This window comes from Chiloscyllium plagiosum, unplaced genomic scaffold (genome assembly GCF_037043375.1).
Source record: "Chiloscyllium plagiosum isolate Xiang-an unplaced genomic scaffold, Cpla_swu_hap1 HiC_scaffold_20, whole genome shotgun sequence".
Taxonomy (NCBI): Eukaryota; Metazoa; Chordata; class Chondrichthyes; order Orectolobiformes; family Hemiscylliidae; genus Chiloscyllium; species Chiloscyllium plagiosum.
This window is the reverse complement of record NW_028270158.1, coordinates 50,640,520-50,664,742: the sequence shown is the minus strand read 5'-3', so window position 1 is coordinate 50,664,742 and position 24,223 is coordinate 50,640,520. Positions and strand designations below refer to the sequence as shown.

Here is a 24,223-nt window from a genome sequence, read left to right as displayed (position 1 = left end):
GGGCATTACAAGTGAAGAGTAGGAATGTGTAATCTTATAACTTGGTCTTGGTTAATGAAGCTGACAGTAATTGCCTGGCAGACAATTGCGGCTGCATTGTAAAGAAATCTGACAACATTTAGAAATGTGAATTAGACATTTGGACTCTCTAAATTTCATCCCTTTCTCCCATTTTGTAGAGAAAAAAATTAAAATGATAAGGAAATACAGAAACATCCAAGTTGAAACTTATTGATCATGAGGAGTAAATATTTAGCAACAGGGATACTTGTGTTTATGTAATACTTTAATCAGACACTGAGACAAAGAAGGAGATGGTAGGATTAAAATAGGAAAGTAAATCCATACATACAGTGAGCAAAATGCCAATTAATGCCAGAACAACAAAATTATTGGACTCCTTTAACATGTGTAACCATTGCTCTAAAATACACATCCCGTGACTTCACATTTTAAACTTTTCTCAAGAGCCTATCGCACTCCTTTCTGATTATCGTGTTATTAAACGATGTGTACACAGCAGCCTACTATATCTGTAATATTATGGCTGGAAGCACAGCCTTTGTAGGGAATTTGGTAACATAATGTTTGTGTTGCTGCATCAACAAAACAGAGGTCAAGGCTAAAGGTCCAGAGTTAGGAGTTCAAATTTTGACATCTGTGGCATTTAAATTGCAATAAAAAGCTGGTCTTAGTCACGGTGATCATGATCATGAAACTATCGGATATTTATTTAAAAACAATCTTGTTCAGTGACAGGGAGATAATGGTAGATGGTAACATAGCTGGATAGTAATGCAGAACCACAGGCCAATGTTCTAGGGGTGTAATGGTTGGAGCGAGGTTGGCCACGTGGATTGCATTGAGCTGTTAACCTGGACCAAACAGGTCTGGTACCTGACGGGTATAAACAGGAGTCTCTGAATAAAGATTTGTGCACCTTGTGTCTCTCACTATGTCTCACACCTGCACACACACAACATGGGAAATAAAAAAAATAAAAAATAAATAAACAGGAGTGACAGAGGGTCATTTCACTCTGAGAGCTGACTCTTGAGGGAGCTGGACCAGTGTATGTGCAAGGACTCTCCTTAAAAAAAAAAATGAAAAAAAACAGGAGTGTTAAAGTTCTGCTCACCCTGAGAGCTGGCACTGAGGGAGCTAGATTAGTGTCGAGGACTCTCCATTTGGCACGGGATATCTGTCTCTGTAGAGTAAATTCAGTGTACCTATGACTTCAGCTTCAGACCTCCATTTTATCCACGCAGCACCAGCACAGGAGTGTTAGGCATCCTGTTCACTAAAAAAAAAAATAAACAGGAGTCTCCTCGCGCTCTCCGTGGCTGTTAGAGCCTGCCCGGGCCGGGATAGGGGCCTTGTGCTCTCCGCAGCGGTCAGAGCCTGGTCGGGCTGGAACGGCAGCAGCTTCGCTGTCCACAGAATTTTCTGTACAGCAACTCGACAGAAAAACGGTGGACAAAGCCACGATGATGACCAAAGCCAGATTCAGAATGCAGACAAAGCAGAACCCAGTCCAGCAGAGAAAATACTTGTGGAGGAAAAGAATAAGCTGGAGGAGCAACGGAAGGACCTTACAGACAGGTATAAACGAGCACTAGCAGATGCTGAAAATATACGTCAAAGGAGCCAAAAACTGGTTGAAGAAGCTAAATTATATGGTATTCAAGGATTCTGCAAAGACTTGTTGGAGGTGGCAGATATTATTGAAAAAGCAACAGAAAGTGTGCCGAAAGAAGAGATCTCAGGACAGAACCCGCAATTGAAGAGTCTAATCATGACCGAAGGACAAATTCAGAAAGTGCCTTGCAAGCATGGTCTCATCAAGTTGAACCCTCTTGGAGCAAGATTTGATCCATGTGAACATGAAGCTCTTTTCCACACTCCAGTGGAAGGAAAAGAGCCTGGTTCAGTGGCACTGGTGACCAAGATAGGGTACAAGCTTCATGGACGCACCCTTCAAACAGCACTAGTTGGTGTTGTCAAAGGAACAGAATAACTATATTTAGGACTGACAACAGTAGAATGCAGTTCATCTCTTTGACTAATGGATATTGTTTTTCTGTTTATGAAGAATTGAAGATAATCTTAGTTTCTCATAGAAAATCTGAGGGTCTGTAGGTTTGAAAGATGTTTCACAATCAAGTGAAATGAGCTTTTTTTTCCTGTTTGAGTTATTGGTCATCAATAAATATTCAGATCTATTAACTGCCTCCCACACAGTTTGCAACAGACCTTTTTTCCTCCAGAGTTAGTATGTAACATTGTACATTTGGTCTTAGTTATTGTCTAATGTAATTACTATCCAGTTGTCTTTTGCCGCATCTTTTTTCCTCTACACTTCATATTATAAAAGCTAAACTAGTTTTCATAAGGAAAATATCTGTTGTTCAAAGCATCTATTTGTCTGGTCTAATACGTAAGTAACTATCCTCTTTGTGGACTGTTTAGTATTTATCATTTAGTCCTTAATTGTGAATTGTACATTGTACAAAATTGAATTCAATTAATTTAAGCATAACTTGATCAGTTTTCTAACAGTAATGAAATATTAGATTTAATATTCCTGTATGTGTAAATTATAGGTGCCAACATTTTCTGTGTCGGTGTCACTTGTAATGCAACAGCAGGAATTGATATACGGAATTAGTCCCTGTATATTCTATAGATTTCAAGGAATGATTGCATAATTGGACAATTTATTTCCCTTACTTGTAGGAAGCACTGAGAAGCTAACTACTTCAATTGTTAAAGATACCACAATTTAAATAAATTTGACTAAATTTTAAAAAATAACCAGGAGTCTCAGGGATTCTCCTCATTCTAGGGACACTCTGGCTGTGTGTTCGCTGGTCAGAGCCTGTATACTGTGCGCAGGTAAATAAAGGATGACTTTTGGTGTCAGCATACCAGCCTCAGTGGAGTTATTTCAGGGGCCATGGGTTTGAATCCCACCAAGACAGACAGTGGCACTCAAATTCAATTAAAATCTGGCTTAATGGCCGTTGTTGATTGATGCAAAATCCTATTTGGACAGTAAGGAAGGAAATCTGCTGTCCTTAAGGATGAACAATAAATGTTTGTCTAACCAATGACTATCATATCTTCTGAATTAATTGAAAAAAACCCAAACTTATGCCCTTTCAGGAAGAATACAGTCAGTTTTGTTTGTGAATTTGAATCACAGCAGTGTGTGCTGAATCTTAACTGCCTTTTGCAATGGTCAGTGAGCCATTCATTCTGACAAAATCACTATAACAATATGCAATACACACTTACAGATGGCAGCAGTTCACAGAAATAGTGCATCTCATCTCCTGAAGAGCAACCAGGGACTGGGAATAAATTCTGCCCCTGCCCATTACACTAGTATCCTATGAATGTAAAAATGAAACACATCATATGACCTAGATGTGGGCTGTATGCAAGATTGGTAAAGGCAAACAATTAGTGTAGAGTGCCCACCTTAGTGGTTTGTATATACAGATATATCCAAAATCTGTTTGAGGAGCCCTTTCAATGTTTGTTTTCCCTGAGGCATCTGCTGCTTGCTACATTCTGGTGAAGCACTCCTACAATACAGCATGACTAGACCTTCAAAGAGATTAATGCAGGCCTGCACCAACAAAAGCTTTTAGAATATATTTTCCACATTTTGTCATTCTCAAAATGTGGAAACTACCAGACTCTGATTGTTTGTTTCGTTCCATGAGCCAATTGCCAGTGCTTCCCTCATTGCAATTCTCACATGGCACCTTCACTGTCCTTTAATGAAACTTTATTGTTTTGTAACTTTTTCTTGTACATTATAGTTGTGAATGCTCCCATGTGTCTTTTTTTCTTTCAGTGTCACTTGCTGGCAAAGTTAAACAGCAGCAATTTGGCCTCGATCTTCGAATGTTTTGCTGTCATGAGGCCTGTGAGCCTCTCTGATGTCAATGCTACCATATTATTCATACAGAAGATCAGTCTATCGAAATTTGAGGAGTTGCTGGAGAAGGTCAATGCGAAGGTAATATATAATATGAATAGCCATTTTGAATAATGGGAAGTGTGGAGATTCAAAGGAAACAGTATTATTACTTCACTGAGTGTTTTAATAGAAATCTATGAAAGTTATTTACCTATAGAAAGTATTTATTTCCTTTCAGATCATATCTGTAAACCATAAGGATATTGATTTGGAAATAACAAAAAAATCTTTTCTAAGATCCAAATTTTGCATTGAATTGTCTGTGCACAATTGGCTACTTTTGAATATTGAAGATTTGTCATGAGGAATGAATGGTCAGGTAGAAAACTTAATGCAGAAGGGACTTCACTATCTCCTTTTTAGAGAATGATAATGTGTTATACCTGTGTGCTCAAGCCCAGAATCTGATTAATACTATAGGTGCATTTTATCCTTAATTTTATCAACCTTGTTTAGAAGATAAGATCTTATTCAGGTGAAACTGAATTCGGATTCCTCAGTAAGACTATTGGGTCCCTTTTTAATTTTCACTAAAGCCCAGTTTATACAATTGAACATCAGTAAATGGCAGAATAATTATGGTAGGGTAAATGTAAATAGCATTCTTTCGATATGGTAAAGTTCTGGTTCAGGGCCAGATTTTAGTATATCCTTTTAAATCTGACCCAAATGTGATTGATTTCTCTCAGTTAGGGACCATTATTGACAAGATGACAGGTTGCTGATGAAATTTCTGTCATGAGGAAGATCAGTAGCCAAGAATACCAAGAAGACATCAGTAACCAGCTTTGAACTCATAGGTCAAAATAACAGCAACATATTGCAGATGCTGGAGATATGAAATATAAACTGAAGGATGAAACTTAGCAGGACTCAAAATCAAAAGAGGCAAATGGATATTTAATAGATCAGAAGAACCCCTGACACACACCCTTCCCCTTAGGATTATCCATGTCCTTCTCCTTGATGAATACTGATACAAAGAGCTCATTCAATACCTCACCCAATTCCTCTGGCTCAATGCATAAATTTCTTCCTAGTCCTCGGGTGAATCTAATCCTTCCCTAACTGCTCTTCTGCTCCTAAAATGTTTATAACATGCTTTGGGATTCTCCTTAATTCTACTTGCCAAGGACATTTCATGACCTCTTTTAGACCTCCTAATTCCTTGAGAAATCAGCAATTTTGAAGGCCTTAGCACAGAGACTGGCAGATCGTGCGTAATACAGGGCTGCAGAGATAACCTCAAAAACTATTCCTGCTGCTCCCTTGAACTTACAGCTAACAGGAGCAAGTGGCAGTATTTGAGTCAGATGCTTGGAAGATACATTTGAAGATGGATCCCTTATTACTGATTGCAACTGGCAACAGGAATTCCAAAAGGAGCAGACAGCAATGATCCAGGATGGGGAAGATGGTTGGAAATCCACTTTATAGTAATGAGATGCTCGCTGTTCCATAATCCCCATTTTCTCCAGTGGATATATTGAGAAGTTTACCCTAATTCTCCAAGGGGTATATTAAGGAGTTTACACCTATTCTCCAGAGAGTATGTTGAGGAGTATACCCTAATTCTCCAGAGGGGATATTGAAGAGTTTACCCCAATTATGCAGCAAGCATATTGAGGAGTTTACCCCTATTCTCCAGGGGGCGCATTGACGAGTTTACCCCTATTTACCCATATTGAGGAGTTTGCTCCTATTTTACAGGGACACATTGAGGAATTAACTCATATTCTCTAGGGGGCATGTTGAAGTGTTTACCCCTACTCCTCAGGAGGCATTTTGAGGAGTTTACCCCTATTTTTCAGGGGGCACATTGAGGAGTTTACCCCTATTCTCCAGGGGGCATATTGAGAATATTACACTTATTCTCTAGGGGGCATATTGAGGGGTTCCCCCTGTTCTTCAGGGGGCCATATTGAGGTGTTCACCCTTATTCTCCAAGAGTTTACCCATATTCAATTCCCAGAATGGCTTGACTATCATATGTTGAAAGATTGGAGCGACTGGGCTTGTATACACTTGAGTTTAGAAGGATGAGAGGGGATCTGATTGAGATGTAAAAGATTATTAAAGGATTGGACACTCTGGAGGCAGGAAGCATGTTTCTGCTGATGGGTGATTCCAGAACCAGAGGACACAGTTTAAGAATAAGGGGTAGGCCATTTAGGACAGAGTTGAAGAGAAACTTCTTGACCAAAGAGAGTGGCAGATATATGGAATGCTCTGCCCCAGAAGGCGGTGGAGGCCAAGTCTCTGGATACTTTCAAGAAAGAGATGGATAGAGCCCTTAAAGATAGTGGAGTCAAGGATTATGGGGATAAGGCAGGAACAGGATACTGATGGTGGATGATCAGCCATGATCACAATGAATGGTGGTGCAGGCTTGAAGGGCCAAATGGCCTACTCCTGCACCTATTGTCTATTGTTTATTGGGCATATTGACGAGTTTACCCCTATTCTCTCAGGGACATATTGAGGAATTTACCCCTATTCTCCAGGGGGAGAGGAGTTTACCCTATTCTCCAGGGGGCACATTGAGGAGTTTACCTCTATTCCCCAGGGGGCATATTGAGGAATGTACCCCTATTCTTCAGGGGGCACATTGAGGGGCTTACCCCTATTCCCCAGGGGGCATATTGAGGAATGTACCCCTATTCCCCAGGGCACATATTGAGGAATGTACCCCTATTCTTCAGGGGGCATATTGAGGAGTTTACCCCTATTCTCCAGGGGGCATATTGAGTAATTTACCCCTATTCTCCAGGAGGCATATTGAGGAGTTTACCTCTATCCTACAGGGGCATATTGAGAAGTTATGCCCCTATTCTCCAGGGGCATATTGAGGAGCTTCCTTCTATTCTCCAAGGGCATATTGAGGAGTTATGCCCCTATTCTTCAGGGGCAATATTGAGTTTAACCCGATTCTCCAGGGGGAATATTGAGGAATTTACCCCTATTCCCTAGGGGCACATTGAGGAGTTTACCCCTATTCTCTAGAGGCATTATGAAGAGTTTATCCCTATTATCCAGGGGACACATTGAGTTTACCCTTGTTCTCCAGGGGGCATATTGATAAAAATGCCCTTAATCTCCACTGGATATATTGAGCATATAAGCTCCCTCCATTTTGCAATGGCCATATTGATTAATGTACCCCACATACTCCGGTGGAATATTGAAAAGCATATGCCCCAAATTCTCCAGGGGACATATTGGGGAGAATAGTAGTGTTCAGGGTAGATACACCTGTTAGCTCTGAAAATTGTGAACTCTAGTTTCTGAAGGAACCGGCTCAAACCATTGTAAAAGTCCTCAAGCTGACTCCCAGAGGTGACTGGGCTCTGGCTAAATCCCATTGGAGTGAAATATAGGAAGTCTGACAAAATAGCAAACAATGACTATCGCTGCAAAAAGATCTTGACCAGTAGGAAGAGAAATAGCAGAAATATAGGAATGTGTAAAGTTATGAGATTGGGCAGAGGGATTTTCTAGAGCAGAAAAGAAATTTTAGGATTTTAATGGGGCAGTCACTGCAATCATTGCCACAGAGTTTTCAGGACTTAAAACAAAACACAAACAGGATATTGAGATGCATGGCAAGAGATATAACATATAAATCCAGAGAGGTAAGTTTTTAAAAAAGTTATATAGCTCCCCAGTGGAATTACAGTTTCCAGACTTGGAAATATATTGCGTTCCTTGTGTGTCACTGGGTCAAAATACTGAAACTCCCTCCCTACCATTATTGTGGGTCAATCTAGAGCAAATGGACTGCAGTAGTTCAAGAAGGCAGCCTGCTATCAACTTCTTAACGGCAACAAGGGATGGGCAATAAACCCTGGCCTAGGCAACGGGACACACATTTCATGAACGAATGAAAAAAATTTTAAAAAAGTTTGTTCTCCTTATTTTAAAAAGGACATTAATTTATTGGAAGAGATACATTTGATCTGGGAACATAAGTGAATTGTGGCTGAAGAGGGTGGCACGGTGGCACAGTGGTTAGCACTGCTGCCTCACAGCGCCAGAGACCCGAGTTCAATTCCCACCTCAGGCAACTGTCTGTGTGGAGTTTTGCACATTCTCCCCATGTCTCCGTGGGTTTCCTCCCACAGTCCAAAAATGTGCAGGTTAGGTGAATTGGCCATGCTAAATTGCCCGTGGTAAATGTAGGGGAATGGGTTTGGGTGGGTTGCTCTTCGGAGGGTTGGTGTGGGCTTGTTGGGCCGAAGGGCCTGTTTCCACACTGTAAGTAATCTTAAAACAAAGATAAACTGTATTAGGTCTTCTCTCTTGGAAATGGCAAATAATGAAAGAATTTAAAACTAAGAAAGTCTAGGACAAATTGGATTGAAACAAATTTTGTTTGATGGCAGTTGGAGTTGGAGGTGGGCAGTCTCAGACATTAATGGCTTCTTTGCATGTGCTAAAGTTTGATTCAATTGTAATTCTTGGACAATTCATTCCTGATGAAGGGCTTTTGCCCGAAACATCGATTTTACTGCTCCTCGGATGCTGCCTGAACTGCTATGCTCTTCCAGCACCACTAATCCAGAATCTGGTTTCCAGCATCTGCAGTTATTTCTTTTACCCAATTCTTGTTCCAGGCCAGTACAATCAAACTCCACCACTAGATGGTGCAAAGTCATCACAAAAATATTCATAGACTGGAAATTGCAATCTGCTGTTAGGTTGCCAGTACTGGTATTAGGAACAAAAGTCCCAATATGCCAATGTTCCAGCTCCAAAATTTCTAGATTAGAGAGAGCATACATGAAAGTTATGCTGTGGAGTTGGCTTGGATGTTTTGACCTGACTATGCAACTGAATCCACCCACGGAATTTAAGATAGGTTCGCCATGAAACAAAGAACTGTGGATATTAGAGATAGTGTCAGGAAACAGCGTCATACAGCTTACAAACCCTTTAGTCCAACTAGATGACGCCAACCATGTTCCCAAACTAATTTAGTCGCACTTGTCTCCATTTGGCCTTTCCCCCTCCAGACTTTATTTTTCATGAACTTATCCAAATGTCTTTCAAACAGTGTAACTGTATCTGCGTCCATCACTTCCTCTGGCATGACGTGACACTAATTCAGAGTGGACTTAAACTCCCTGGGTGAAGGCTTCACTTTTGAGTAGTTTAGAATCAAGTTGTACTTGAAGAGTTGGTGTGGAAATGAAATTGATTTGTTCTGATATGAAACAAAGAGTTTATTAACTAGCTAAGATATTAATTAAATTTACTGTGAAGGTTATCATTTTAAATATCAGCTGTCTGGAAGGGTGACTTCTCAAAATAGGTCGTTTCAAAAACAAGAATGCTTTCGTTAATGTGCCTATGAATTCCCAAATACATTCTTTTTGAATGTATTTATAATGCTGTTAGATAAACACAACAGGACAAGTTTTCCTTCTCTGTTGGCTAGCAAAGGGAAAGAGTCATTTTGCTGACTATGGAGCGAACTGCTTCAATGCATTGTACATATGCCATAGGAAATAGCGTTTTCACTCAACTTGCATCCCTAAAACCATACTGTGAGTTCCCTTGTGCTTTCTGAGCCATTCTGCAACTTGATCACATTTGCCAGTGAGGTCCAGGAGTTAGGGGCTATGTTAGCAATGCTGGCACCTTTTAGGTATATTAATTGGCGATATGTAAGTCACCACAAGTTTTAGGTTTATTGGAAACATTGCATTAGAGAGATTAAAGAGGGTAAACACTGATTTAATAACATGTTTGAACTTAATTTCAGGATCCTCTATGTAAAGGTCAGAAGTCACGTGACACCAGGTTATAGTCCAGCAGGTTTATTTGAAATCACAAGCTTTCAGAGTGCTGTTCGTTCATCAGGTGACAAAGGAGCAATTCTCTGAAAGCTTGTGATTTCAAATAAACTTCTGACCTTGTCCACCCCAGTCCAACACTGGCAACTCCGCACCACTCTATGTAACAGATTATTATACTCTGACAATCATAGATGCCTGCAGATGCGGTTCTCTTTGTGTCTGCTTTGTGGGGAAATTATACTTTGGTCTTTGAGGATATTGACTTTACATTTTGACTTCTTGCAGATTAATGACACATTTTTGGTTCCACTGATGGCCAAAGAAACAATCCTTCGTGCCACATGGGAGAGATATAAAGCCGATACAAGATTAAAAAATGCAACATTTCTCAAAAGCTTTCTACAGCTCCTCAGACCGTTTATTGCTGGCATTTCTAAACCCATTCTGCAATCTCTTCCATACTGGAACGTATCATGTGATGATTTCAAAGCATTGTAAGGAACGGTTTTCTGTATTTAACACTTGGATTTTGTTAAAGAATTTGTATTCTTGATAAATTCTTTTCCTTCTCGCTTTGTTTGGGAGACAGCAGAACAAGAGGCAAATAGTTTATGGTAGAATGACAGGCAAATCTGTCTTTGCTTTGTTTGTTTGCAGGATTTGAGATACAAGGAGTGGTTAGATAGGTGGGGACTTCTTTCACTGCAGTGCAGGAGGCGACCTTAGTTAATTTGATTTATTGTTGTCACCTGTACCTAAGTACAGTGAAAAAATTGTTTTGCGTGCATTAAAGGCAGATAATAACACACAAGGACATACAGACCATAGGGTTAATAGAGCAGCACATACAAAGTTATGGTTGCACGGGAGGTGTACAAAAGCAAGATCAGCATTAGATTTGAAATTTGAGAGGTCCATTCAGCAGTTCAATAACATCAGGAAAGAAACTGTTCTTGAACCTGTTGATTCATGTGTTTCAGCTTTTATAACTTCTGCCTGACAGGAGAAGAGTTTTTATATGTTTCAGATCTTCCGCATCTGCAGTTCTTTGTTTTATTTTACCTTAAGTTTAAATCTTTTGGTTATCCATCCTTTAGTCATTGGAGCTAGTTCTCATTATTTCTGTGATTTAAATAATTTATAATTGCATTGTGCATTAGATGCTTACATCAAATGCATATGTTAATTGTCATAATTAAATAATAATGGTTGGAATAGGTCTGTTATTCAACAATGATAGCCTGATAAGACAGCAGTAACTGGTGACGGCTATAGGTTACAAAGAATAAAATGGCAAGAGTTTGATAACTGATAATCATTTTAACTACAATTAGCTAATTTTCTAAGTAACTAAATGTTTATATTTGTGTTTAACACTGACAATCAGTGTACAAGGATTCAACACAGGTCTGGCAGAGATGACATTGGATACAAAGGCAGCTCTGGAGGACTGGATCTTTAGTTACATCAATGCCACAGGTAAGTGATAGGAATACCAACACTTATTTGTTGAAATGATAGGATTTCTTTCACAGATGATTTCAATTTGTTCCAGATTTGCTCAGAGAGTTAGGATTATCAGTATAACTTGAAAAGTTCCTCAACATTTTAACTTGCGGAATACCTCAAGAATATCCCTAATTACAGTTTGGCAGAGTTTAGTAAAGTCATTAATTTGCTTTCAGTTGATTTGTTCTGTGTTGAATGAAGACTGGCCATTTGTAAACTTCTTAAATCAGTTGTAAGCTCCTGAAGAGATCTTGATAGGATAGACGTGGAGAGAAAATTTGATTTTATTTATTGTAGTCACATGTATCCAAGTACAGTGAAAAGTTTTGTTTTGCAAGCAGTACAGACAGATGATAGCAAATAAGGACATACAGGGACATACATATCATAGGGTGCTTAGATAGAGTGAGGCGTACAAATTACATTGCATGGGAGGGGGACAAAGCAAGATCAACATTAGGAAGATCAACATTATTTGAAGTTAGAGAGGTCCATTCAGCAGTTTAATAAGGCAGGGAAGAAACTGTTCTTGAACCTGTTGGTGCGCGTGTTCAAGCTTCAGTATCTTCTGCCAAATTTCCTGTTATGGGAGAATCTAGAACTAGGATTCACTGTTTAAGAATCGGGGGTCATCCTTTTAAAACTGAGTGAGGTGAAGTGTGTTCTCTCGGAGGCTGGTTGAGTCTTTGGAGCTTTCTACCTGACAAGGTCGCAGAAGCAGAGCACTTGAATATTTTAAAATAGAGCTAGCTATACTCTTGCTGAGCAAAGGAGTGAAAATGTTGTGGAAGACCAATTCAAATTTGAGGTTACAATCAGATCTTATTGAACGCTGCAGGATGGTATAGGGGCCAAATAGCCTACTCCTGCCTCTTGTTTGTATGTTAGCCTAATTCTGAGTGCAATCAAGGTTTTACAGCTGTTCTGAGTTTTAAAAACACAGATTGGAATGGTCAGTCTAAGGTCTGCTATGAATGAGAGAATCCTTTCAATGTGGGAGCAAGCCATTCAGCCTATCGAGTTCAGACTGACCATCCCACCCGACCCTATAACCCTGCATTTCTCATAGCCAATCCACTTAACCTGCACATCTTTGGATTGTGAGAGGAAATCGGAGCACCTGAGGAGTCTCACGCAGACACAGGGAGAATGTGCAAACTTCACACAGACAGTCGACCAAGGCTGGGATTGAACCCAGGTCCCTGGTACCGTGCCACGCCCTATGTTGTGTCCTATTTGAGTCTCAAGCTTGCACGGTGAACAGATAGTTTGGGGTCCTATTTACATGATTTCTGACGTGGCCAACATTGTATGATGTGGAGCTAGAGGAATCTTAATGTGGATCAGTGATATTGATCAGTGAATGTAGGCTTGAAGTAGGCAATATTAGAGAATCCAAGCACCAATTTCACATGGAGAATCTTGAGGAAAGGGTAAATTTTAATGAATTTATAAGGTTCTGAATGCCTGCGGAAATAAATTACAAATCATGTGACTAATGTATTTCATGTTTAAACACAGGTGTGAGCTGCATCACCAATGCGAGCGAGTCTGGGGAATGGTTGGTGAAGAACTGGGAATTCCTCAATGATCTAATTAAGTCGGTGAATCTTATTCAGCAGAAAGCAAACTCCAGCCCAGTAAGTCCCCAAGACTATGTGAGAGCTGGCAGCAACTGGGGAAGGGGGGTTCAGAAATACTTTTGATCTTAAAGAATCTCAACTAAAGTTTGTGATATAAGGACTATAATTCGGAAATTATCTATTATAGCCTGAATGAAAGGATTGGTAAAGGCTGGCTATATTTAATTGGAATTTACATTCAGTTTCAGTTAAAAACACCACATGGAGCTTTTGAGAATATTTTCACTCAGGGCTGTGGTACGAAGTTGTGTAGAGTGCTCGTGAAATGGAAGGCAGTTTGTTTGTTTAAATGATAGGAGGACAGAGTGCATGGTCCCTTTAAGAGATCAAGTGCTTTTCAAAACTTGGAGGTTAAAAAAGTGACTGCAAGTAGCTGTAGATGTACAGTCAGTTAGAGACATAGAGTCATAGAGATGCACAGCATGGAAACAGACGCTTCAGTCTGGATAGGATAAATAGACAAAGTCTTTTCCTGGAGTGGGGAGTCCAGAATTAGAGGACATAGGTTTAGGGTGAGAGGGAAAAGATATAAAAGAGACCTAAGGGGCAACTTTTTAACGCAGAGGGTGGTAAGTTTATGGAATGAGCTGCCAGAGGAAGTGGTGGAGGCTACTATGATTGCAACATTTAAAAGGCATTTGGACGGGTATATGAATAGGAATGGTTTGGAGGGATATGGGCCGGGTGCTGGCAGGTGGGACTAGATTGGGTTGGGATAACTGGTTGGCATGGACGGGTTGGACCGAAGGGCTTGTTTCTATGCCAGGTTATTTGAGGTGATTGGTGATTAGTTCATTTGCATTTCTCTGTTACTCTGAACTAATCAATTGAAAAGTTAATGAAATGCCTTAAACGTATTGGTTGTGAATTTTATCAGTGATTTGAATTTGATAAGTAATTGGAAGAAAATCCTTTCAGATTAAAACAAGTCAAAAATTCTTCTGGAGTTTCCTGTGAGAAAAATAAACTAACTCCATAGGGTCGGAGTAGTTCTCGTATGGTCGTTAGTTTCTTTAGCATGTTCACCTACTTGCCCTAAGGAATGTTAATTTCTCCAGTTGTAGAACAGGATAAGGAAGTTAGACCTATTTTGCCAATTCTTCCATTAACTTCCACTTGGAATTTTGAAGAATATTTTGGAGAATATTTAGAACAAGGCCTATTGGCTGAAATCCTTATGCCAAAATGCAAATGACTCTGGGCTTGCTACTTAATTTCCTATAAGAACACTGTTGGATATCCCAGGACAAGGATGCCAAGAGTAAATTGGCACAATGACCTGTTTCCAGGCATTTGCTGCTTATATTCAGGTAACAGAAAGACTAAAAGTGCAAGATAAAGTGTAATTTAGTTGCTTGTCATTGATAAAACAAATGAATAGCAAATGGATATTTGTGCCAAATGAATCACAAGGCCTTTGCCAATATTCTTGCAGTATCCAATTGAACAAGTTCTGTGGAAAACAACATGTAAATTTTGAGTAAAGTTGATAATAGCTCGTAGCAAAAATGCAACTTCCATTTTCTTTGCCTTTCAGATTAGCACGACGGTGATTCAAAACAAGACAGTAGGCGACTCATTACTCAATAGTATCTTTGGTGGCCTGGCACCCCTCTTTCCAGTGTTTAAACCTGAAAACTTCACTGAGTGGTTCGAGAAGAAGCTACCGGTACTGTTATCCAGAATTACAAGCTTTGAGCTTGCTAGCATACCCACAAACATAACATGTGAATCTTACCAGGCCATGTAAGTATTTCTGCTCACATTATTGAGAATTGATGTGGAGATGCCAGTGTTGGACTGGGTTAGACAAAGTCAGTAGCCATACAAGACCAGGTTATAATCCAACAGGTTTATTTAAAATCACAAGGTGATGAAGGAGCACCATGCCAAAAGCTTGTGATCTTAATTGAACCTGTTGGACTATAACCTGGAGTTGTGTGACGTCTGACATTATTGAGAAAATATTGGTTAAAAGGAAGACTTAAGCTTTGTATAGAACATTAAAAAATAGGAACTTTCATTTGTGTTTCAAACAGTGTCTTTGTTTTAAACAAATTATTCACTTTGAATATTGAGAAATTCACTTCGAAGTTATTCATTTTGTATGGATTTACATCCCACTTATACTTACCTTTTACAGAATGAAAGGATTTAGCAGTGTGGTAAACTTCACATTACCACAAATTGGTGATCTGTACAGATTTGGAAAAAACATCCTCTCCCAACATATCATTTTATCAGGTAACGCATGCATGATGTTTGATTGTACAGCTTTTATTTTCCACCTCTGTGAAGTATTTTGGCTTGGAATTAACAATGCTGTAATGAAGCCTACTGTTATGCAGTTATTCATTACTTCCAGACTGGTGGAGGGTTTAGGGAGAGGCTGTGAACAGGCTGGGGCTGTTTTCCCTGGAATGTTAGAGGTTGAGGGGTGACCTTATAGAAGTTTGTAAAATCATGAGGGGCATGGATAGAGTGAATAGCCAAAGTATTTTCCCCAGGCTTGGGGAATCCAAAACTAGAAGGTGAGAAGAGAAAGATTTAAAAGGGACCCAAGGGACAATATTTTCATGCAGAGAGTGGTGCATGTGTGGAATGAGCTGCCAGAGCAAGTGGTGGAGGCTGGTACAATTACAACATTTAAAAGGCATCTGAATGGGTATATATATATATATATATAGGAAAGGTTTAGAGGGTTATGGGCCAAATGGGACTAGATTAATTTAAGATATCTGGTCGGCATGGAGCGGTTGGACCGAAGGGTTTGTTCCCATGATGTACAGCTCTATGACTCTATGATTCTTTGAACAGCTTCCTACATTGGATCCTCCCGCTTCCCTGATTTATCTCGGGAGTCATCAATGATTGCGCCCATTATGCCATCTTCAGCTCTTTGTTGCCGTCGCAATATCAGGATTGGCAGGGTAGAGTCTATTCAACCAAGTGTTGCTTGGTTATGAAGCAGCAATAAGTGTAATCTGCTGGAAATTAAATATGGTGCAAACGTCAATGCAGAGCAGCGTGGAGAGTGGTGGATTAATCTGCTATCCAAATGATGCATTGGGAACAATTTTATTTCAGAGCTCACACAGGTTTCAGAACAAACCCCTCTGCTGGGTAAAGGACTTGTCTTGCTTTTTGTACAGCTCATGACACTGATTATTTCTCTCTGGGTTCATCAGGTTCAGAATGTGATGCTGATGTGAGAAAAGACCATGAATGGACACAAAGGAAATTTATGCAATCGTTAAAAGGCTTGTCGTTCAAGAGCTTCTTAGCTCTGAACTTTTCTGGAGTAAGTTGCAATTACAGCAGATTCTATATTGACCGTCAGACAAAATGGTAGACTGAAGAGTTTAATTGGAAGGGAGACAGATTTTTCTTTTTGTTCAGATGTTTTTAAAATGTAATTGATAACATCACTTTCTTTTTCTTAGTTTGAGATATTGGATCTCCTCACTCCACAAATACTTTCTGGGTTGACTGTGCACTCTGATGCTTTGAATGACACGGACAAAATCAGCCAGATCATTGACACACTTGCCAGCAAAAATTTCAGTGACCTGATTGCGTATTTGACACAATTTGTTGCTGATACAAAAGAGGTAACATAACTTTTCTTTTGTTTTTGAAGCTTCCAATATCCATTGGAACTTTCAAATTTACTTCCCTTACAGCCTTAAAACCTTTGTCTCAATTTACGAAATCTGCTGGGATTTTGTTTGGGGTTGTTTTAGAAAATAGTACAGTTTTCTAAAACTTATTCTTTTAAAACTCTTCAACCTTATTTATGGGATGTGGGCATTGCTGGTGAGACCAGCATTTATTGTCCATCCCTGACAGTTATTGAGAAGGTGCGGGTGAGCTGCCTTCTTGGACCACTGCAGTCCGTCTCATGTAGGTACACACACACTACTGTTAGAGAGGTTGTTCTGGATTTGGACCCTGTAAGAATGAAGGAATTGCAATAAAATTTCATGACAAAGTGATGAGTGCACAGAGGCCAACTTGCAGTTGGTGATATTGCCAGGCACTCACTGGATTGTGAGTTTGTAAGAGGCATGGTGAGTTGCTGCTGTGCGTTATGTTGATGGTACGCTCAGTTGCCATTATGCTTTGGACGATAAGACAGTAAGTGTTGAAATGGTGAGTGGGTGCCAGTCAAATGAGCTGTTTTGTCCTGGCTGATGCCAAACTTAAGAGTGTTGTTGGGCTGCACTCATCCAGGCAAGTGGAGCGTTTTCCATTGCTTACGACCCCAAATTTACAGCACATCTCAATGTTTACAGAAGAAGAGTGCATGATTATACACAGAATGAAGAGATTATGAGACGAGTTTAAAAAGAAAGGAATTCATAGTAAAACTATGTAATTAAACTATCCAGGAGCAGAAAAGAAGATAGCAAAATATTTTACCGGCAGATCAATTAAAACAGAAAGCTGGTATATGAATGAGTTAGCTTTGCTGCCACGTGCTCCGAAAGGAATACAGTGAAAAGTTTACAAGTCACCACTTATGGCGCAATCTTAAGTACAGTGCAAGTTTGTAGGGTAAAAACATTTGGACAAATAAAGAAATAAGAAGTCCCAGCTTTACAGATCATGGGAATAAACAAGAAAATGGAGAAATAAAACGTTCAGAACAACAGTCCTACCAACCCAGTTGATGCTGGGACCTAGCCTCCAGAGTGCACTAGGCCTTGAATCGGTATATCCCCATTTAAAATCAATTCACTCTAACGTTGTTTCATTTCAACATTGTTAATAAAATAATGATACATATTCCTTTGATATTGTTTCCGAGCCTGCCTCCTGTCAAGGCCTTTCCCCATTCTTCCATTCCCACACCTCCCTCGCTGAACCTCACTCAGTCCCTCTTCATCCCATCATCCCCCAATTTCTGTTTGAAAGTCTTAAAATTGAAAGGTCTTGCTTCCTGTGTTGGCTTTCTCTGCCTCGTGCCATTCTGAATTTGGAATTCATTTCCTGGGAACCACCTATGCTTCAAGTTGGTTTGTGCAAGCTGTTCTTTCTACATTGACCAGTATCTGCCACTAGATGGAGCTTGATGAATTAAAATCACATACAAATTTCATTATTTTTATTACTCATTCGTGAGGGTGTCACTAGTTAGGCCAGCATTTATTGCCCATTGCTGCAGTGTGACTACCTCTCAGAATGTGCTATTTCTTGGCCTCGACATCAGCTACTGCTCAAGCTCTGAAACATGGAGCTCAAACCGCTGCAGCTGCTGAAGATGCACTGGTCTATATCACATGGGCATGACGTTGATTCCTCATAGTCCACAGATTGAGCATTTTGCTTCACTGAGTTGCCCTTCCGTACCTTAATCCCACTTTGGTGTGATTTTCTATTGACTTATTTTTCTTGTGTTTGGTTGTTTTAAAAACTTACATTTTTCAAAATCAGATGAAGCACAGTACTTCACAGCAACTGGTCACTAAGGAACATCTCTTCCTCCTTTTACTAAACTACTACATTTTCCAAAATTTAATGACAATGAGACACAACACACAACAGCAACTGCTCATAAAGGACCATCCCTTCCTGCTTTCACTGAGCCACCCACTCAGCAGGCTTAACTTCTTGCAATAAACCTTACCTACAGCCCTCCTTCCCCCACTTCGCACCAAAATTCCCTGAGCACTCACTGTGTCTCATCTCACTCCAGTCTCTGGTCTGATACTGCCCTCTTATCTTATGAGGATAGGTTGGTCTGTTATCCACTGGAGTATATATAAAGAGAGGTGATCTTATTGAAACACATGTGATCCCAAGGGGACTACACAGGCTGGCTAATGAAGGGATGTTTCCCCTTGTGGGAGAGACAAGAAGTAGTGGCCACAGTTCAAAATAAAACATCACCCACTTAAATCAGAATTGAAGAGGATTTGTTTTGTCCCAGATGTTAGAGAATTTTAGGAACCTTCTCTCCGAGAGATTGGTGGAGACAGGTCATTGAAAGGGGAGGTAGGTTCTTTATTACAATCGAGTCAATGATTATTGAGGATTGGCAGGGATACAGAATACTCCAGTGAAACATAACGGGGTTAGTGTGCTGGAAATCAAATAGGAGTCACTACAATAGGTACAACTTTTAATAAGTATTCAGAATTCCCCAATTTATCTGTCTTTGATCCAGTTGTTAGAAAGGACAGAGTACCTTTCTGTACTTAACAAGAGTAGCTATTTATTACAAATAAATTGATTGCAGCTCCAGTTAAACAAGTATCAACCATTAGCATATTATGTCACAGCTTATAGCAACTGTCGAAGGAAAAATAAACTGTTTTCTTCAGGCTTAAAGTAGTTTTTACTGCAGAGACCAGAGAAAGCTCCTGATGCTGTGTAGGTTCTGGTGGCTTTTCCTTATCTTGTACACAGCCACAAGCTGTTCAGCTCCCTGGGATTGAATCAATTATGCATCTTACCGAATGCCAGAGAAGGAAAGAAGGGCCTTCTAGTATGCTGCTGTTTCTCATTCTTCTAGTACAGCTAACTTTGGATCTTACTTATCATCCCTTCGGCCACGTTCCACTGGAGTTAACACTGCAACGCACGGCAATAAACAAGGTCATTGATATTCAAACTCTCACATGTTACCTGGTCTCAGTGCGGACGTTAAGAAAAAGGCTGATGTTGGATTCCAACATACCAGTAATGCCAAAGTGATCGTGCAATGGTTAAGTTGCAACCATCACAACCTCCAGCAATTTTTCTATCAACAGATAACCTTAAGTAACTAACATGCTCTGAATCTGCATAGGGTTGAGAGCTATCAGGAAACCGGCTTGAACATTTTTCAGTTTTTTTTCCCATCTGAAAAATCCACAAATAATTAATACAATTGACCACACTTTCATTTCAGATGAATGTTACAGCGTTTCAAAATGGAACAATAAGACACTTGATGCTGAGCAAGATCATGAAGTTGTTGGAACCGTTCTTTCCAAAGCTTAACACCAGCGACTACGTCGACTTGTTCCAGAGGAAATTATTTCTGCTGTTGCCTAGTATCACAGAAAAGGAGCTTGCCACCATACCCACCAACATAAGCTGTGAATCATATCAAGCAATGTAAGTATACAATGTTCCGAATGGCAAACATAGACTGGGACTGCCAAAGTGTTAAGAGTTTAGATGGAGAGGAATTTGTTCAGTGTGCACAAAAAATTTTTCTGATTCAGTATGTGGATGTACCTACTAGAGAAGGTGTAAACCTTGACCTACTCTTGGGAAATAAGGCAGGGCAGGTGACTGAGGTGTCAGTGAGGGAGCACTTTAGGGCCAGCGACCATCATTCCATTAGATTTAAAGTAGTGATGGAAATGGATAGACCAGATCTAAAAGTTGAATTTCTAAATTAGAAGATGGCTAATTTTGACGGTATTAGGCAAGAATTTTCAACAGCTGTTTGGGAGTAGATATTCGCAGATAAAGGGCCAGCTGGAAAATGGGAAGCCTTCAGAAATGAGATAACGAGAGCTCAAGAGACAATATATTTCTGTTAGGGTGAAAAGAAAGGCTAGTAGGTATAGGGAATGCTGGATGACTAAAGAAATTGAGGGTTTGGTTAAGGAAAAGAAGGAAACATATGTCAGGTATAGACAGGGTAGATCGAGTGAATCCTTAGAGTATAAAGGCAGTAGGAGTATACTTGAGAGGGAAATCAGGAGGGCAAAAAGGGGACGTGAGATAGCTTTGGCAAATAGAGTTAAAGAGAATCTAAAGTTTTTTACAAATACATTAAGAACAAAAGGGTAACTAGGGAGAGAATAGGGGCCCTCAAAGATCAGCAAGGCAACCTTTATGTGGAGCCGCAGAAAATGAGGGAGATACTAAATGAGTACTTTGCATCAGTGGAAAAGGACATGGAAGATATAGAATGTAGGGAAACAGATGGTGACATCTTGCAAAATGTCCATATCACAGAGGAGGAAGTGCTGGATGTATTAAAACACATAAAAGTGGATAAATCCCCAGAACCTGATCAGGTTTACCCTAGAACTCTGTGAGAAGCTAGGGAAGTGATTGCTGGGCCTCTTGCTGAGATATTTGTATCATGGATAGTCACAGGTGAGGTGCCAGAAGACTGGAGGTTGGCTAACGTGGTGCCATTGTTTAAGAAGGATGGTAAAGACAAACCAGGGAACTATAGACCAGTGAGCCTGACATCGGTGGTGGGCAAGTTGTTGGAGGGAATCCTGAGGGGCAGGATGTACATGTATTTGGAAAGGCAAGGACTAATTAGGCTTTGTGCATGGAAAATCATGTCTCACAAACTTGATTGAGTTTTTTGAAGAAGTAACAAGGAGGATTGATGAGGGCAAAGCAGTGGACGTGATCTATATGGACTTCAGTAAGGCGTTCGACAAGGTTCCCCATGGGAGACTGGTTAGCAAGGTTAGATCTCACGGAATACAGGGAGAACTAGCCATTTGGATACAGAACTGACTCAAAGGTAGAAGACAGAGGGTGGTGGTGGCGGGTTGTTTTTCGGACTGGGGACCTGTGACCAGTGGAGTGCCACAAGGATCAGTGCTGGGTCCGCTACTTTTCATCATTTATATTAATAATTTGGATGTGAGCATAAGAGACATAGTTAGCAAGTTTGCAGATGACACCAAAATTAGAGGTGTAGTGGACAGCAAAGAAGGTTACCTCAGATTACAACAGGATCTTGATCAGATGAAGTGGCAGATGGAGTTTAACTTAGATAAATGCGAGGTGCTGCATTTTGGGAAAGCAAATTTTAGCAGGACTTATACACTTAATGGTAAGGTCCTAGGGAGTGTTGGTGAACAAAGAGACCTTGAAGTGCAGGTTCATACCTTCTTGAAAGTGGCGTCACACATGGATAGGATAGTGAAGAAGGCGTTTTGTATGCTTTCCTTTATTGATCAGAGTATTGCATACAGGAGTTGGGAGGTCATGTTGCGGCTGTACAGGACATTGGTTAGGCCACTGTTGGAATATTGGGTGCAGTTCTGTTCTCCTTCCTATTGGAAGGGTGTTGTGAAACTTGAAAGGGTTCAGAAAAGATTTACAAGGATGTTGCCAGGGTTGGAGGATTTGAGCAATGGGGAGAGGTTGAATAGGCTGGGGTTGTTTTCCCTGGAGGGTCGGAGGCTGAGGGGTGACCTTATAGAGGTCTACAAAATTATGAAGGGCATGGATAGGATAAATAGACAAAGTCTCTTCCCTTGGGTGGAGGAGTCCAGAACTAGAGGGCATAGGTTTAGGGTGAGAGAGGAAAGATATAAATGAGACCAAATGGGCACCTTTTTCACACAGAGGGTGGTACGTGTATGGAATGAGTTGCCAGAGGATGTGGTGGAGGCTAGTACAATTGGAACATTTAAAATGCATCTGGATGGGTGTATAAATAAGAAGCATTTGGAGGGATATGGTGCTGACAGGTGGGACTAGATTGGGTTGAGGTATCTGGTCGGCGTGGACAGGTTGGATCTAAGGGTTTGTTTCCATGCTGTACATCTCTATGACTCTATGACTGCGAACAGACAAGAAGGTTGAATTATTGGGTGGCATGGTGGCACAGTGGTTAGCACTGCTGCCTCACAGCGCCAGAGACCCGGGTTCAATTCCTGCCTCAGGCGACTGACTGTGTGGAGTTTGCACATTCTCCCCGTGTCTGCGTGGGTTTCCTCTGGGTGCTCCGGTTTCCTCCCACAGTCCAAAGATGTGCAGGTCAGGTGAATTGGCCATGCCAAATTGCCCATAGTGTTAGGTAAGGGGTAAATGTATGGGTGGGTTGCGCTTCGGCGGGGCAGTGTGGACTTGTTGGGCCGAAGGGCCTGTTTCCACACTGTAAGTAATCTAATCTAATCTAATCTATTCTACCTCTGTCAGTATCCACTGATGCTTAATAGCATAGATCCGACTCTTGACAAAATGTCGCAGGGAATGTTTGCCCCAAGATTAGATTCCCTACAGTGTGGAAACAGGCCCTTCGACCCAACAAGTCTACACCGATCCTCCAAAGTGCAACCCACCCAGACCCATTCCCCTACATTTACCCCTGACTAATTCACCTAACACTATGGGCAATTTAGAATTGCCAATTCACCTAACCATCTTTGGACTGTGGGAGAAAGCCAGAGCACCCGGAGGAAACCCACTCAGACACGGGGAGAATGTGCAAACTCCACGCAGACAGTCGCCCAAGGCTGGAATTGACCCTGGGACCCTGGTGCTGTGAGGTAGCAGTGCTAACCACTGAGCCACCGTGCTGCCCCAGATGTAGAATCAAATAGACTATAAAGCATAGATGAAGGCCATTTGGCCAATGGGTCTGGTGTTGTTTATACGGGTGGGGTGGGGTGAGGTCTGGCACAGCCAGGGTGACCTGGCACAGTGTAAGGCAGCTTTTCAAACCAGTCAAGGGGATAGGCCACAGTCATGTACCTGGTCAGAATGTTCTCAATTAGAGGGCTGTGCCCCTCCATTCCAGGGTTACGGCCAGTCCTGTGGCTCTATCGTGTCCTGTCTGGGCATTAAGGCTAGCCAGCTGGGGAGGTATGGCAGTCACCAGTCACGGATCTTGGCATTGCTCATCTGGGGATGTCCGGTTAGGTCTCTCAAGGGATTGAGCCACAGTCAGTGCATTGTCCAGAGTAATCAGTGGGAACGGGTTTAGGGAGGTGCACGGGAAAGAGAGTCAGCAAGTTATTCTTCAAGACTAGAAGCTGTGGAGAAAGGGGTATGACCACTGTGAAGGTGGGTAGGGGGTCGGGGGGTTTGTGCTGGAAATCAATAGCGTGGAACTGGGAAGAAAGTGGCAGCATTCACATTGAGCAGCCTGTCGAGGGATCTGTAGCACCGACCAATGTACGTGTACTAATTAACGCAAAAGTGATATTAGACCAAAAAAAAGACTCCACCTAATGGGCAATTTTAACTTGCTGAGTGGAGTGAACTGAGGGATAGGGACTGGAGTTATTGGGAGGGATGTAATATGTGCTGCTGACTTGCTCTCAGTAATTGTAGACCATCACACAGAGCCAAACCTGTCCCCACTTAGCCAGTGGCAAAATCAGATAACAAATCAATTGTAGCATTGGTCTGCTAAAGCGCTTTCAGTCTGAGAAAATGGTCCCTCCAAAGCCATACTAACTTGATTCAAAAACTGAGGTAATTGGAGAAACTCAGCAGGTCTGGCAGCATCTATGGAGAGAAAGCTGAGTTAACATTTTGGTCCAGCAACCTTTCTTCAGATTTCAAGCATTCTTTGACTT

At 40.9% G+C, this 24,223-nt stretch overlaps 1 protein-coding gene and 1 pseudogene across 1 annotated transcript in view; both read left to right on the top strand.

Annotated features, from left to right (window-relative positions):
* Positions 1 to 24,223, top strand: part of LOC122560427 (uncharacterized) — a 217,752-nt gene that overhangs the window by 6,635 nt on the left and 186,894 nt on the right. Inside the window, exons 6-14 of the mRNA XM_087998070.1 lie at positions 3,866 to 4,030; positions 10,075 to 10,283; positions 11,177 to 11,268; positions 12,820 to 12,938; positions 14,479 to 14,687; positions 15,085 to 15,185; positions 16,130 to 16,242; positions 16,385 to 16,552; positions 19,837 to 20,045. Coding sequence (XP_087854196.1) covers positions 3,866 to 4,030; positions 10,075 to 10,283; positions 11,177 to 11,268; positions 12,820 to 12,938; positions 14,479 to 14,687; positions 15,085 to 15,185; positions 16,130 to 16,242; positions 16,385 to 16,552; positions 19,837 to 20,045 — 1,385 coding nt within the window. The remainder of the gene's footprint in view (positions 1 to 3,865; positions 4,031 to 10,074; positions 10,284 to 11,176; positions 11,269 to 12,819; positions 12,939 to 14,478; positions 14,688 to 15,084; positions 15,186 to 16,129; positions 16,243 to 16,384; positions 16,553 to 19,836; positions 20,046 to 24,223) is intronic.
* LOC122560373 (grpE protein homolog 1, mitochondrial pseudogene) lies at positions 55 to 2,786 on the top strand (annotated as a pseudogene).